Raw genomic sequence first — 15,286 nt, forward strand, 5'->3', positions numbered from 1 at the left:
CTAGTAGTTCTGGTCGTAATTGACACTTAGATTAAGTTGCCTGAGGTTGTACAGCTGATGTTAGAATGAGACCGGGGCCCATCTGGTGTGACTCCAGAGCTGAAGTTCTTGATCGCTGAGATCCTCTAAGGCACTAAAGGCAGGTCGAGTGAAAGTTTCTGTTTACCTCCATCTTCAGTGATTCAGTAAGGGTTCCATAGACAGATAAGAGACTGGAGAAGGGGGAAAAAGCAACTATATGTTCTGTAATGAATTCGTCCTGATATTTTCTTTTATAGAAAGATCAGTGAGTGGTTCAGGTCCACAGAGTTGTACAAAATAAATGTAAAATAACTAGTTACTTACAGAAAGAAATGTTGCCACACTATCAACTAATATGCTTGTTGGACATTATCTTAAAACATAGATTTGACACTTATTTGTATGCTTGCCATTTGAAACTGCTTGACTTGTAATCTTAAGGATCTTGAGGTATTACTCAATGCAGATAGTCAAGAAGTAATTGGTTCAAACAGATATTTTATGTTTTCAGCTCAGTAATTGAATAAAGTCAAGTTGATTTCCTTCAGAATTTCAGAAATACACCGTTATAATGTATTTGCTAAGAGACTAAGGCTATAATGTATTTGCTAGTGCTAAGGCTAACACTAGTTTATAATTGGGATTTTTCAAACACTACCTACCAGCGTTGCTGTCAGAGTATAAGAAACATCAAGGTACTTGACCTGGTAGAGAAGAACATACACATATTAATAAAGAAAGAAAATAAATGAAATACATGTTATATATATATATATATATATATATATATATATATATAGTGCAATATACAATATATATGTATATATAATACATATATATAATAAAAAGGGCAATAAATAACAATAAATGAACATATCCTCTGAACCCATACATAATCTTAAGATACTATACCATAAAAATCACTACAAACTTTAAAATTAAGGTTATTATTAGCTCATGCATAAAATATTGAAATCCACATGAAATTCCAAACATTTATTTTAAGTGACCTGTAAAATCTACTGCTTTGACTGTCACCCGCTCTTTGTTCCTGCCTATTTTTAGGGACCCATCCAGAGTGATCCCAAAGTCTTTCTCCTTAGAGACAGTCACAAACAATAAAATAAAAGAGAAATGTGGGAGACATATCTTTATTTAAAAATTCCTAAAAAACACTTGACCAATATGTAATTTCAGTGGTATTCTATTGGCTGATTAGTAGTCAACTTACTTAGTTTTGCTATAATATTTATTATGTGATCATTGACCTGCCTTCTCAATTATCATTTCAGGAACAACAATACCCCATCTTTTGAATAGTACGTCTAATAATCTATATCTAAATTTCCAATCAGACATCAGTGTTTCTGCTGCAGGATTTCACCTTGAATACACAGGTAAATATAATATCATGTGCTATTCAAGAAATTTAAGAACAAGTTTATATCATTTTTTAAATATTCTTTGAATATAGAAACTAAATGGACTTCATCAAAAGAGAACATTATCTTGTATTTTTAAGTTTTTGATGTGCTCTTTCAATTCATTTACAAGACTGTGTCTATAAAATTTTAATTTTTTCATCAGAATTTACAAATGTACAAATGTTTTCTTCCTTATTGTAATTGTAAGTACACTTAGCATGAGATACACCCTCATTTTTTTAAGTACACAATACAGAAGTGTTAACTATAAGCATGATAACATATAGCAGATCTCTAGAACTTACTCATCTTACATAACTCAATTTTATACCCATTGTGAGCAGCAACTTCCCATTTCCCCTCCTCCCCGCCCTGGAAATCTCCACTCTGCTTTCTGTTTCTATGAGTTTGACTATTTTAGGTACTGTCCTGTAGTATTTGTCCTTTTTTGTCTGGCTTATTTCACTTAGCATAATGTTTGCTAGGTTCATTCATGTTGTTGCATTTGGCAGGATTTCCTTCTCTTTTGTAAGACTGAATGATATTACACATTATATGTACATACTATCTTTTCTTTATTCACTTATCTCTTAATGGACATCTAGGTTGTTTCCATATTTTGGCTATTATGAGTAATGCTGCAATAAACATAGGAGTGCAAATCTCTCTTTGAGATTCTTATTTCAAATATTCTGTAAATATACTCAGAAGGGATTTCTAGAGCATGTGGTAGATCTACTTCTAATTTTTTTTAATGTTTATTTATGTTTGAAAGAGAGAGAGAGGGAGGGAGGGAGACAGGATCCAAAATGGGCTATGCAGACAGCAGAAAGCCCGACCTGGGGCTTGAAATCCTGAACTGTGAGATCACTACCTGAGCTGAAGTCAGATGCTTAACTGACAAAGCCACCCAGGCACCCCTACTTCTAATTTTTTTGAGCAACTTTCGTACTATTTTCCATAGTGGTTCCATCAATTTACATTCCCACCAACATTGTATAAAGGTTCCAGTTTTTCCATATTCTCACTAACAGTTTTTTTTAAACAAATAAGAACATTTATAGTTATCAAAAGGAGCACATATCATAACAAAAACTCTAGTTTTGATTATTTATGCACCACATAACATAGCATCAATATTCTTAAAGCAGATAGTCAAGATATATGAGGAGAAATAAATAAAAATGCATTATGAAATTTGCCAAAATTGATCCCAGTACAAAAATTCTAAGTAGAGCAGTAATCATAGGAACAATATAGGAAATAGTTGTTTAAAAAACTGTCCCCCTATCCCCATGCCCCAAAATACCAGGTCCAAATGGCTTCACATAGAAATATTGCCAACCTTTAAGGACCAGATAATCCCAATGCTACTTTAATTATTCTATTTCCTGGGGTGTATAACAGGTTCCCATAATATTCTCAATAGAAAACTATAAAGCCTACTCTTTTATAAATATGATGCAGAAATTTTATCTTTTTAGTTCATTGAAATGTAATTTGTGTAGTTTTTAAATTTATATGTGTTGATTTGATATATGTATCTATTACAAAATAGTCACACAATAGACATAGTTAACATCTCCATAGTTCACATAATTGCCTTCTCTTTTTTTTTCTTAGTTCTTTGTGTGTGTGTGTGTGTGTGTGTGTGTGCGTGTGTGTGTGTGTGAGTATGAGAATACTTAAAATCTAGTCTCTTCCCAACTTTCAAGTATATAATACAATATTGATAACTACTGCCACCATGTTGTATATTGGACTCCCAGAATTTATTTTATAACTAGAAGTTTGTATTCTCACTTACATCACCCTATTTTTTCCACCTTCCAGCCCCTGGCAACCACCATTCTTCTCATTGTTTCTAAGATGCAAGATGAATGAATCTTTCTTGGATTCCACATACAAATGAGATCGATTTGTTTTCTCTCTGAGTATTTCATTTAGCATAATGCCATGCATGATGTTACAAATGGCAGGATTTCCTAGTTTTTTTGTGACTGAATAATATTTAATTTTATACATATGCCACACTTCTTTATTCATTTATTCATAGATGGAACTTAGGTTGTTTCCATGTCTTGGCTATTGTGAATTAGGCTGTAGTGAACATGGGAGTACAGATATCTCTTCCAGATCCTCATTTTATCTCCTCTGGATGTATGCTTAAAGATGGGATTGCTGGATTATGTGCCATTTATTATTATTATTTTCTTAAGGAACCTCCAGGCTCTTATCCATACTGGCTGTACCAAATTTTATTCTTACCACCATTCAAGAGGGCTTCCCTTTCACCACATCCTCAGTAATACTTGTTATCTTGTTTTCTTGGTGATCTTCATTCTAACAGGTGTAAGGTGACATCTTAACTGTGCTTTCGATTTGCGTTTCCCTTGTGGTTAGTGATAAGGATCCTTTTATGTGCCTATTAGCCATTTGTTTATCTTCTTTAGAAAAATATCTGTTCAGATCCTCTGCCAATTTTTTTAATCAGGTTGCTTTTAATAGGTTTTTTGTTTATTCTTGTTGTTTTGACTTGCTATTGAGTTATATGAGTTTTTTTATATATTTTGGATATTAACCCCTTATCAGATACATGGTTTGTAAATATATCCCCCCCCCATTTTGTAGGTTGCATTTTCATTTTATTGATTGCTTCATTTGCTGTGCAGAAGTTTTTGTTTTTTTATTTGATGTAGACTTATTTTATTTACTTTCATTGATTGCTTATACTCCTGGTGTTATATCCAAAAAAATTAATGCCACTACCAAGGTCAAGGAGCTTTTTTTTGTACGTTTTCTTCTAGGAATTTTACAGTATTAGGTTTTATGTTTAAGTCTGTAATCCATTTCCAACTAATTTTTATGAGTAGTGTGAGAGATACAATTTCATTCTTCTGCGTGTGATTAAACAGTTTCCCCAGCACCATTTATGGGGAAAATACTATACTTTCCCTGTGAGTATTTTTGGCTCCTTTGTCAAATGTTAATTGGCTGTATATGTGAGGGTGTATTTCTGGACTCTCAGTTCTGTTACACTGATGTATGTGTCCATTTTTATGGCCATACTGTTTGATTACTATAGCTTTGTAATAGTTTGAAATCATAAAGCCTCCAGCTTTTTCTTGGGATTGCTTTGGATATTCAGGGTCTTTTGTGGTTCCATGAATTTCTGTCTCTGTGAAATCATGCTGTTGAAATTTTGACATGGATTGCATTGGCTGTATAGGTGGCTTAAAAGTGGTTAAATTTGTTCCCAAATTTTATCGTTGTTACTGTGTATGCTATTGTAAATGAGATTGTTTTATTTTTCAGATATTCTGTTTTCAGTATATAATAACACAACTAATTTCTGAATGCTGATTTTGTATCCTGTAATTTTATTGAATTTGTGATTAGTAGTAACAGATTTTGGTGGAGTCTCTAGGATTTTGTTTACATAAAAATCACATCATTTACTGACAGAAACCATTTTACTTTCCTTTATGGGTTGGATGTCTTTAATTTCTTTTTCTTGGATAATTACTCTGGTTAGAACTTCCAGTATTATGTTGAATAAGAGTCATGAAAATGGGCAACTTTAGTCTTCTCTATATAGAGGAAAAGGCTTCAACTTTTCACCACTGTGTTTGACATTAGCTGTGGACTTTTCATATATGGCCTTCATTAAGTTCAGGTTCATTACTTCTATACCCATTTTTTCAAGAGTTTTTATCATGAAATGATGTTTTATTTTGTCAAATGCTTTATCTGTGTCTACTGATATTGTCACATGATTTTTATCTTTCATTCTATTAGTGTGATGTATCACATTTTTTGATCAGCGTATGTTGAACCATCTTTGCATTCCACACATAAATCCCACTTGATGGTGGTGTATGGTGCTTTTGATGTGCTGTTGAGTTCAATTTGTTAGTATTTTGGTAAAAAAAAATTACATCTATATTCATCATGGATACTGACCTGTCATTTTTCTTTTCTTGTGGTGTCCTTGTCTGGCTTTGGTATCAGGGTAATTCAGATCTCATAAAATGAGATTTGGAATATTCTTTCCTCTTCAGTTTATCAGAAGATTTTGAAAAGGATTGGCACTTAATACCTTTTTAAATGTTTGGTAAAATTCACCTATGAAGCTATTCAGTCCAGGACTTTTCTTTATTAGAAAGTGTTTGATTACTAACTCAATCTCTTACTCATTCTTGGTCTGCTCAGATTTTCTATTTCTTCATGTTTTAGTTGGTAGGTCATATGTTTCTAAGAATTTGTCCATTTCTTATAGATTATCCAATTTTTTGGTGTGTAATTGTCATGGCAGTCTCTTGTGATCCTTTTTATTTCTGTGATATCAGTGTAATGTCTCTTCTTTCATTTCTGGTTTTGTTTCTTTAAGCCTTCTCTCTCTCTCTCTCTCTCTCTCTCTCTCTTTTAGTTAATGATTCTAATGTTATGTCAATTTTGGGTATCTTTTTAAAAATCAGCTCTTAGTTTCTTTGTCTTTCTGTCGTTTTTCTTTTCTCTATTTCATTTATTTTTACTCTAATCTTTGCTACTTCCTTTATTATGCTAATTTTGGCTTTAGTGTATTCTTTTTCTAGTTACTTAGGATATAAAGTTAGCTAATTTATTTGAGATCTTTCTTTTTTTTAAATGCAGACAGATGTTTATTGCTATAAAACTTCCTGTCACAACTGCTTTTGCTATATCCCATAAGTTTTTGTATGTTGTGTTTCTCTTTTTGTTTGTTCAAGATATATTTTTTTAATTTCCCTTTTGATTTATTCTTTGAATCACTATCTGTTTATGAATGTACTACTTGATTTCCACATATTTGTGGATTTTCCAGTTTTCCTACTTTTATTGATTTCTAGTTTCATGCCATTGTAGTTGGAAAAGAGTTTTGATATGATTTCACTCTTAACTTTGCTAAGATCATGTAATACATGATCTATCCTGGATAATATTCTGTATGTACTCAAGAAAAAACATGTATTTTGCTGCTCTGGAAGGAATGTTCTGTATATGTTTATTAGGTTTATTTGGTCTAAAGTATAGTTCAAGTCCAATATTTTCTATATGCTTTTCAATCTAGATGATCTGTGTGTTTTTGAAAGTGAAGTACTGATGTCCCCTACTATTATTGTGTTGTCTATTTTTTTCCTTCAGATCTGTTAATATTTCCTTATTATATTTGGATGCTCTGATGTTAGTGGCATATATATTTATGATTATTATATCCCTGTGATTAAACGATCTAATTATTATGCAATGGCTTTCTTTATCTCTTGTTACATCTTTTGAGTTAAAGTTTATATTGTCAAATATAAGCATAGCCACTACTCCTCTCTTTTGGTTTCCACTTTCATGGAGTATCTTTTATTATCCCTTAACTTTGAGCATATGTGTATCCTTGAAGCCAAAATGAGTCTCTAGTAGGCAGCATACAGTTGTTTGGTGTTGAATCCATTCAGCTACTCTATGTCTTTTGCTTGGATAATTTCATCAATTTACATGTAGAGCAATTATTTATAAGTAAGAACTCACTAATACTGTCTTATCAATTATTTTCTGACTTTATTATTATCCCTCCCTTTTTTTTTTCTTCTTCCCTTGCACTTTTCCTTTGTGAATAAGATGATTTTCTATTGTTGTATGTTTTGATTCCCTTGTCTTTATCTTTTGTGTATCTTGTAGGCTTATGTGGTAACTATGAGACTTACATAAAATATCTTCTAGATACAGCTATTTTACACTAACAACTTAATTTCATTTGCATAATAAATCTCTGTCTTTTCACTCCCCTCTGTTTTTTTTTTTTTTGATGTCACAATTTACCTCTTAGTTTCTTGTATTCACTAACAAATTATTATAACTATAGTTATTTTTAAAATGTTTGTCCTTTACATTTATGCCAGACTTAAGTGGTTAATACCCTATCATATTACAGTATTAAAGTATTGTGAATTTGAATATATACTTACCTTTGCCAATGTGTTGTATATTTTTATATGTTTTCATATTACTAATTAGTGTCCTTTCATTTCAGCTTGAGTGAGAGCTTTCTGCATTTCTTGTAAGATGCGTCTAGTGGTAATGAACTCTTTCAGCTTTTGTTTATTTGGGACCATCCTGATCTCTCCCTCCTCTGAAGTCCTCTGATGGACTACTTTACTGTATAGAGTATTCTTGCTTTATAGTTTTATTCTTTCAGCACTTTGACTATAACATTGCTCTTTCTCCTTGGCTGTAAGGTTTCTCCTGAGAAAGTCACTGATTGCCCTGTGCAGGTCCCCTTGTAAATTACAAGCTTCTTTTCTCCTACTATTTTAAAGATTCTCTTTGTCTTTGAATTTTGACAGTTTTATTATAATTCATCTTGGAGAATATCTCTTTAAGTTGAGTTTCTTGGGGGGCCAAGTTCGTAGAACTTGGATGTCCAAATCTCTCCCCAGAATCTTGGAAGTTCTTGGCTATTTCTGTAACAAGCTTTTCACCTGCTTTCCTTTGTCTTCTTCTCCTTTTGAGATCCTACTAATTCACAGATTGTGAACAGATCTTTTTGTTAAACTTCTCATGTTGAACATATATTGTTTTCTTGATTTTGTTGAATTATTTTTCCATGGGTTTTGTTTTTTTTTTTTTTTTGGTCATAGGTCATTGAGCTTCCTTCAAGCAGGTATTTTGAATTCTTTTTCAGGTAAATTGCAGAACTCCATTTCTTTGAGGTTTATTACTGGAAAATTATTGTGTTCTTTGGTGGCGTCACATTTTCTGGACTAAAATAGTTCCCTGTCTTTACTGACTGACTTCAGGAGAGAAACATCTTACTTCAGCCCTATTGGTGATTTTGAGGCTTTCTCAGACCGTCTATGAATATGCATGCTCCACACTTCTTTCTCCCTTCTCTTCAGCTTCTATGCCTTCTCTTAATCCTGTAGAGCCAGGCTGGGTACTAATGACCTCTCTTCTGTTTTCCCAAGGGTGTCTCTAAGTGCTCAAGTCTGTGATCTCTTCCAGGTCCAAAATCTGGGCCAAATTTCTGCACATACTCAGTAGCTGTTTGTAAAAACTTGCTCTTGCTATTGTTGACAGCATGCACAGGAGGTCAGCCATGCTGTATTAGGGTGTGTGGAAGAGGCATCAAAGTACTGCAGGTGCCCATGGGCTAGTGAGGTGATCCATGGTTGAGGTGTCCATCCTATTGGCTCATCAGCAGGCCTTCTAATGGACATAATTAGTAGGATCCTCATCCCGTTGGTGTGTTTCTTTGTGAGCTCTGACTTCTCTTTTCCCAAATACTCACCTGCCCTTAGTTTCTCAGGCCATGATTCAATATTGTGGATAAGGCAAGAGAGAGATTGTCTTTTTCCTCTCTGGCAGCATCTTGCACAGCTGGAAAAGTCAGACACCCACTCACACACTATCACTTTCCACAACAGGAGAAATCACGGGTCAATAGGGGATCACTTAACACTGCCTTGGGGGGAATGGTAATGAAGGTAAAACAAAATTCTTCCTCTTATCCTCATCAATGTGTCAACTTTGATTATTGTTTGTTTGTTTGTTTTTATTCCAATGGTGTGTTGGACTGCTGTCAAAATCCTGGACCTCCATAAAGGGTCTCTCATTCATGGGTGATTGTGTAATTCAGTGTTCTATGAGGCTTTTAGACTGTGGCTCAGAGGGCCTGGAGTTAGTTCAAAGGGCACTTTCAGAATCTACAGCCAGCAACAAAGTCTATACACCAATTATCTGATGTATTGGTAGGTGAGACTCCTCCTGGATCTCTTGGCGTATTTATTGATGACAGAACCAAAGGCAAATGGGGTTACCAAGTTCAAGTTCTCAGGGCTATGCAATTGTTTTTGAGTCAGCCACCTAGGTGCTGGTCTGTGTTCTCCAAATGACTTTTCTCATTCTTGGACTGTACTGGGGTGTTACCCCTACCTGTATCCCACATTTCTCACAAAGACATTTTGTCCATTGATGGCTGCTACATTGTTGTTGCTAAGGGGAAGATATAATGAGGGACATATTATTCGGTCATCTGGTGGACTCTGTCTTTTTGTTTTTCCTATTAGTCTTTTCTTTTCTTTTTTTTTCTTTTTTTTGACAATAGTCATCCTAATAGATATGAGGTGATAGCTCATCATGTGGTTTTGACTGGCTTGCATTGTCCTGATGACTAGAGGTGCTGAGCTTCTTTTCATATCCCTGTTGGTCATTTTATGTCATCTTTGGAGAAATGTCTAAGTCCTTTGCCTGTTTTTTAAATAAGATTATTTATTTTCTTGTTATTAAGTTGCAGGAGTTCCTTATATATTTTGAGTATTAACCCTGTATTAGGTATGTGATTTGCACATATTTTATCCCATTCTTTAGGTTTCTTTTTGCTCTGTTGATTGTTTCTTTTGCTGTGCAGAAGCCTTTTATTTTGATGTTGCCCACTTGTTTATTTTTGCTTTTATTTCTTAGGCTTTTATGTCACATCCAAGAAATCATTGCCAAGACTAGTCATGACACTTTCCTCTATGTTTTCTTCTAGGGACTTTACATTTTCAGATCTTCTATTTAAAACCTTAATCCATTTTGAGTTAATTTTTGTGTATGATGTCAGAAGGGTCTATTGTTATTCTTTTGCTTGTGGACATCCAGTGTTCCCAACATCATTTGTTGAAGAGATTATTCTCTCCCCATTGTGTATTTTGGCACCTTGGACAAAGATAAGTTGATGTGGGTTTGTTTCTGGATTCTCTGTTTCATTCTTCTATATGTCTATCTTTATTGCAGTACTGTAATGTTTTAATTATTGTAGTTTTGTAATATATTTTGATATGAGGAAGTGTGATGTCTCCAGTTTTGATCTTCATTCTCAAAATTGCTTTGGCTACTTTGAATCTTTTGTAGTTGCATATAAATTTTAGGATTGTTTATTTATCTAATTCAGTAAAAAATGCCATTGGATTTTTGATAGTGACTGCATTGAATCTGTAGATTAGTTTGGATATTATGGACTTTATAACAACATTATGTCTTCTAATTCATGAACATGGAATATTTCTCCATTTATTACATATTTTTGGAAAATACTCCAATAATTTTTCAGTATCTTCCATCAGTGTTTTGTAGTTTTCTATGTATAAGTCTTAACCTCCTTGGTTAACTTTATTCCTAAGTATTTTATTCTTTTTGATGCTACTGTAAATAGGATTATTTTCTAAATTTCCTTTTCAGATACTTCAGTGTTAGTGTATCAAATTACAACTGACTTCTGACATTTTGTATAGAAACTTTACAGACTTCATTTATCAGTTCTAACAGTGTCCTGTGGAGTTAGATTTTTCTACATATAAGATCATGTCACCTACAAACAGAGATACCTCCATTTCCTTGTTAATTTTGATCCTTTTTTTTTCCTCCCCAATTTCTTTGGCTAGGATTCCAGTAGTAGGCTGAATAGAAGTGACAAGGATTGGGCATCCTTATCTTGCTCCTGATATCAGATGAAAAGCTTTTAGATTTTTTTACTGTTGAGTATTCTGATAGGTGTGGGTTTTTCGTGTATGGCTTGTATTATTTTGAGTTGCATTCCATTACATCTAATTTGTTGGGAAGTTTTATTAGAAAAGGATGTTGTATTTTGTCAGATGCTCTTTTCTGCATCTATTAAGATAATCTTTATCCTTTATTCTGTTATTGTAGTATATCACATTTATTTGTGTATGTTGAGCCATTCTTGCATCTCAGGGATAAATCCATTTGTTCATGGTATATAATCCTTTTAGTGTGCTGTTTAATTTGGTTTGCTATTATTTTATTATGGATTTTTGCTTCTCTTTCATCAGGCATGTTGTCCCATAGATTTCTTATAATATATTTGGCTATGACCATCAGGGAAATGAATTGAGAACTATTTCCTCAATATTTTGGAAGAGTTTGAGAAGGATCAATGTTAATTCTTTAAATGTTTAGTAAAATTTACCCATGAAGTCATCTGTTCCTGGGCTTTTCTTTGCTGGAAGGTTTTTGGTTACTTATTTAATCTCCATATTCATTATTGGTCTATTGAGATTTTTCTATTTCTACATAATTCATTGGGGTAGATTATATATTTCCTGGAGATTTTCCATTTCTTCTAGGTTACCTGATTTGTTGGTGTATAATTGCTTATAGTGGTTTCTTAAGATCCTTTTTATTCCTGTGATATCCATTGTAATGTCTTCCCTTACAAGTATTGTCTAATTGTGAGAGGAACTGGATTCTTTAGATATTTTAAACCTATAATTGGAGTAAGTGACTTTTCTGGTAGCACAGAATATATATATATTCATTTCCCAACCCTCTCTGAAACTTTTAGACACAAAAATGGCTTATGTACCCTAGCTAAATGCATTTATGAGACATATATGATTGTTTATTTTGCTCCATAAAATTATCACAAGTGTAACTGGGTGGTTATTTTGGTGATTTTGGGGTTTACTGTCTCCCAACAAGGTAAACCCCAGGAAGACAGACCATGTCCATTTAGGATGTCCTTTTGTCTCTTGCAATAAGTGCAGTCCTTGAATCTTAGGCCTTCAAAATACATTTGTTGGCTGTGATACAGCACTTAGAAGTAGAAGTTAAATAAATAATATTGCCATATATTATTAACATCAGTACACCTATACTGATGCTGGTGTTCATCAAAGGATTTAATACCTTAGCCTATACACATTTTGTAATTCTGTTGGTTTCTGTTGTGTGAAGGTATCCCATTGAGTATTATTTCCTTAATATCATTTTCCAGGCCACTCAATCCATCACTGTAACTTCATTACCTATACTGGGATTTCTGATAAAATAGAAACTCTCTGTGGGAAGAAACAGAAGCTACAATGATAGGCATGCACTAATAAATACTGGTCAGTTGCTTCTGGACAATGTCTTTTTGTTTGTTTTATTTTGAAGTTTATTTTCCAGCTATTGCTACCTCAAATACAATGTCACTGTAATGTAAATAGATGACAAATTAGTAAAAGATTCATTCATTCATTGTTCATTCACCCAGAAATATATGGAACAGCTACTGTGTATCAGACACTATGCTTAACATGGAAAATGCAAAGATAAATATGTCACTATATCTTTCTTTGAGAAGATCACAGTCTCATAGGAGAGGCAGAAAGGTAAAGCAGTAACACAGTGCTATAAATTTAGGAATAGAGATATTTATGGTAGAGTACACAAAAGTGGTAAGTAATCAGCTCCATTTAGGAAGTTCAGGAAATACTTTAAATAGGAGGTGACACTTGGACTGAGTCTTAACAAATAGCAAGAATTTTGGTTAGAGAAGGTGTATTGGGTATTCTTAGCATGGAAATTTCATGTTCAGACAGAGCTGTGATATACGGCACATTTGGAGACGTACACCTAGTTCAGTAAGATTATTGTATAAGGTTTGAGGCAGCACTAGAAACTAAGGCTGCTTATATAGTCAGGGCTACTTCTGAAAGGTGTAGCATGTCATCAGAAATTTGATGTCATTATAGATAATACAGTTAAAAAGCAGCATATGTTTTGATATTTATTCAAAATATAGATTATTAAATTAATTATAGTCACAAAGAAATTGAAGAAAGTTTTTTTAAGTCCCTTATATATACAACTTTTGCATTTTTTAAATGTTTCGTTGAATGCCAAAAAGGTCCTTTATTTGTATAAGATACATAATATAAGATCAATAAAACTTAATGGAATTGCTTACCCAATTATCTATAATTTTTCAAATGGTTCTTTTGGTTAGAAACTCTTAATTATGTTGAATACATGAAGGAAATTGAGCCATTTCCATAATAGGTGTTAATAATGCATAGCTGCTTAGTCTAAGAACAAAGAATTGAGAGTTTGATATTTTCAAGGGAAAACAGTGACTAATGTATTTAAATCTCACAAATTTAGGTCACAGAAACCAATATATTTGAGAGAAAAGACATGCTGGAAATATAACTTAAGCATCTTTAATCTTGATTTCTAATTTAAAGAGTAGAGTTGATTACCTAACCATGTCAAGGAAAGTCTGATGAGAGTTGTAGAGGGATTAGAAGATAAATGACATAAATCTCTATCCTAATCAAGTGTAAACTTTAGTACATGAAGTTTGTTCTTGCCCAAATTTGTGATTATTTATCTGACTATCTTAGGAGGTAGTTTTAGTTCTATAAAATAAGCAATCAACGAATGCTAGGATTTTCTAAGTTAGTTATCAGGACCCAACTCAAGAATGTGGCAAAGAACTCACCATTGGTAATGAATGAGCATAAGAATAAATGATGTATCCGTGTATATTATATGTGCAGTTGCTTTGAAAAATAATACTTCTAACTCTCCCAATAGTCTAGAGGCTACTTACCAGGAACAACATTTAATTTGTTAACTTTGAGGTCACACAATTCAAAGTAAATATTCACATAATGGTTCTTTGACTTCAAACTGATCCCCAGATATTTCTTAAGAATTAGTAGATATCTTGATTCTCCACCCATGAGAAAAACAAAGAAAAAAGCTAGGTACTGTGTGTAGGCAATCTAAGGACAATATTCACTGTATTTTTCAAAAACCACAAAGTGGAATCTATTAGAAGGTGATAAGATGACAACCAAAATTTACAAACATTGTGTTGAGGGACCTTAACTAACACATCAAACCATTTGCTGGATGTTCCCTTTTATTTGGAACAAAATTCTAAAAAACTTCCTGGATTAAAATAAATAGAATAAAAAATACCAGTGCTACAAAAAGCATGTAAATTTGCATAAAACATTAATTTTTATCAAATCATAAGTTAGTGGAAAAAAGTTAAAATATTCTCCAGGTAGAAAAAGACCATTCGTGGGGCGCCTGGGTGGCTCAGTCGGTTAAGCTTCTGACTTCGGCTCAGGTCATGATCTCACGGTCCATGGGTTTGAGCCCCACGTCGGGCTCTGTGCTGACAGCTCAGAGCCTGGAGCCTGTTTCAGATTCTGTGTCTCCCTCTCTCTCTGACCCTCCCCCATTCATGCTCTGTCTCTCTCTGTCTCAAAAATAAATAAACATTAAAAAAAATTTAAAAAAAGAAAAAAAAAGAAGAAAAAAAGAAAAAGACCATTCCTTTTGGGGGAAATTGAATGAATGCTCACTAAATAGTTACACTTGGTAATGGTGTCACTTAAGCATGCTTTCATTGCATGTGTTGTTTTTAAACAAAGCTAGTGAATCTAAATTTAAATAGGAACTATAAGTAGAAAGATGAAGAAGCATAGAGAAATAGTTGGAAAAAAATAAAGTTAGGGAGTATAGGAAAAGAGGGGTAATTAGGACAGGGAGATAAATAGAAAGAAGAGAGAAGAGAGAAAATGATACATTTAGTGGACAGTGGTGAAGTCAGTGCCAGAGAATGCCTAATGTTCTTTTAATTAGTTAAAAGTTTTGGAATATTCTTCATGTTTTCAAATCTATTTTCTAATCAATAAGGACGTGAACATAGCATTTGTGAAATACTGAGTAAATGCAAGAGAATGGAGGGGAGGTTGAACAAGGAAATTTAAGTCCAGCTTTAGAAAATTGAAATGACTAATAACTTCTGCTCTAGTCTTCGAGAACAAATTTATAAACACGCGATGGCACTGTATTTTGTTGCTTTGTTAATAACAGATTGGAAAGCAGTTATAATACATTTAGTGGATCGACCACGGCTGGATCCTGGAGCAGCCGTGGTTTTGGTGCAGTGTCCAGCAAAGTTATCTCAAAGGCTGTCTGATCACTCAGTGCACACTGGAGTATATCCCTTCCAGTAATGCTAGAGATTACATCCAAGCACAGTGGTT

General features: G+C 33.4%; 1 protein-coding gene across 6 annotated transcripts in view; it reads left to right on the top strand.

Moving 5' to 3' along the window:
- The window catches only part of CSMD3 (CUB and Sushi multiple domains 3), a 1,242,277-nt gene that overhangs the window by 1,080,817 nt on the left and 146,174 nt on the right, over positions 1 to 15,286 (top strand). For all 6 annotated transcript variants that reach the window (XM_027064013.2, XM_027064014.2, XM_027064015.2 and 3 more), the window contains one exon: positions 1,314 to 1,418. In XM_027064013.2, the coding sequence (XP_026919814.1) occupies positions 1,314 to 1,418 (105 nt within the window). The remainder of the gene's footprint in view (positions 1 to 1,313; positions 1,419 to 15,286) is intronic.

This window comes from Acinonyx jubatus, chromosome F2, assembly GCF_027475565.1.
Source record: "Acinonyx jubatus isolate Ajub_Pintada_27869175 chromosome F2, VMU_Ajub_asm_v1.0, whole genome shotgun sequence".
Lineage (NCBI taxonomy): Eukaryota > Metazoa > Chordata > Mammalia > Carnivora > Felidae > Acinonyx > Acinonyx jubatus.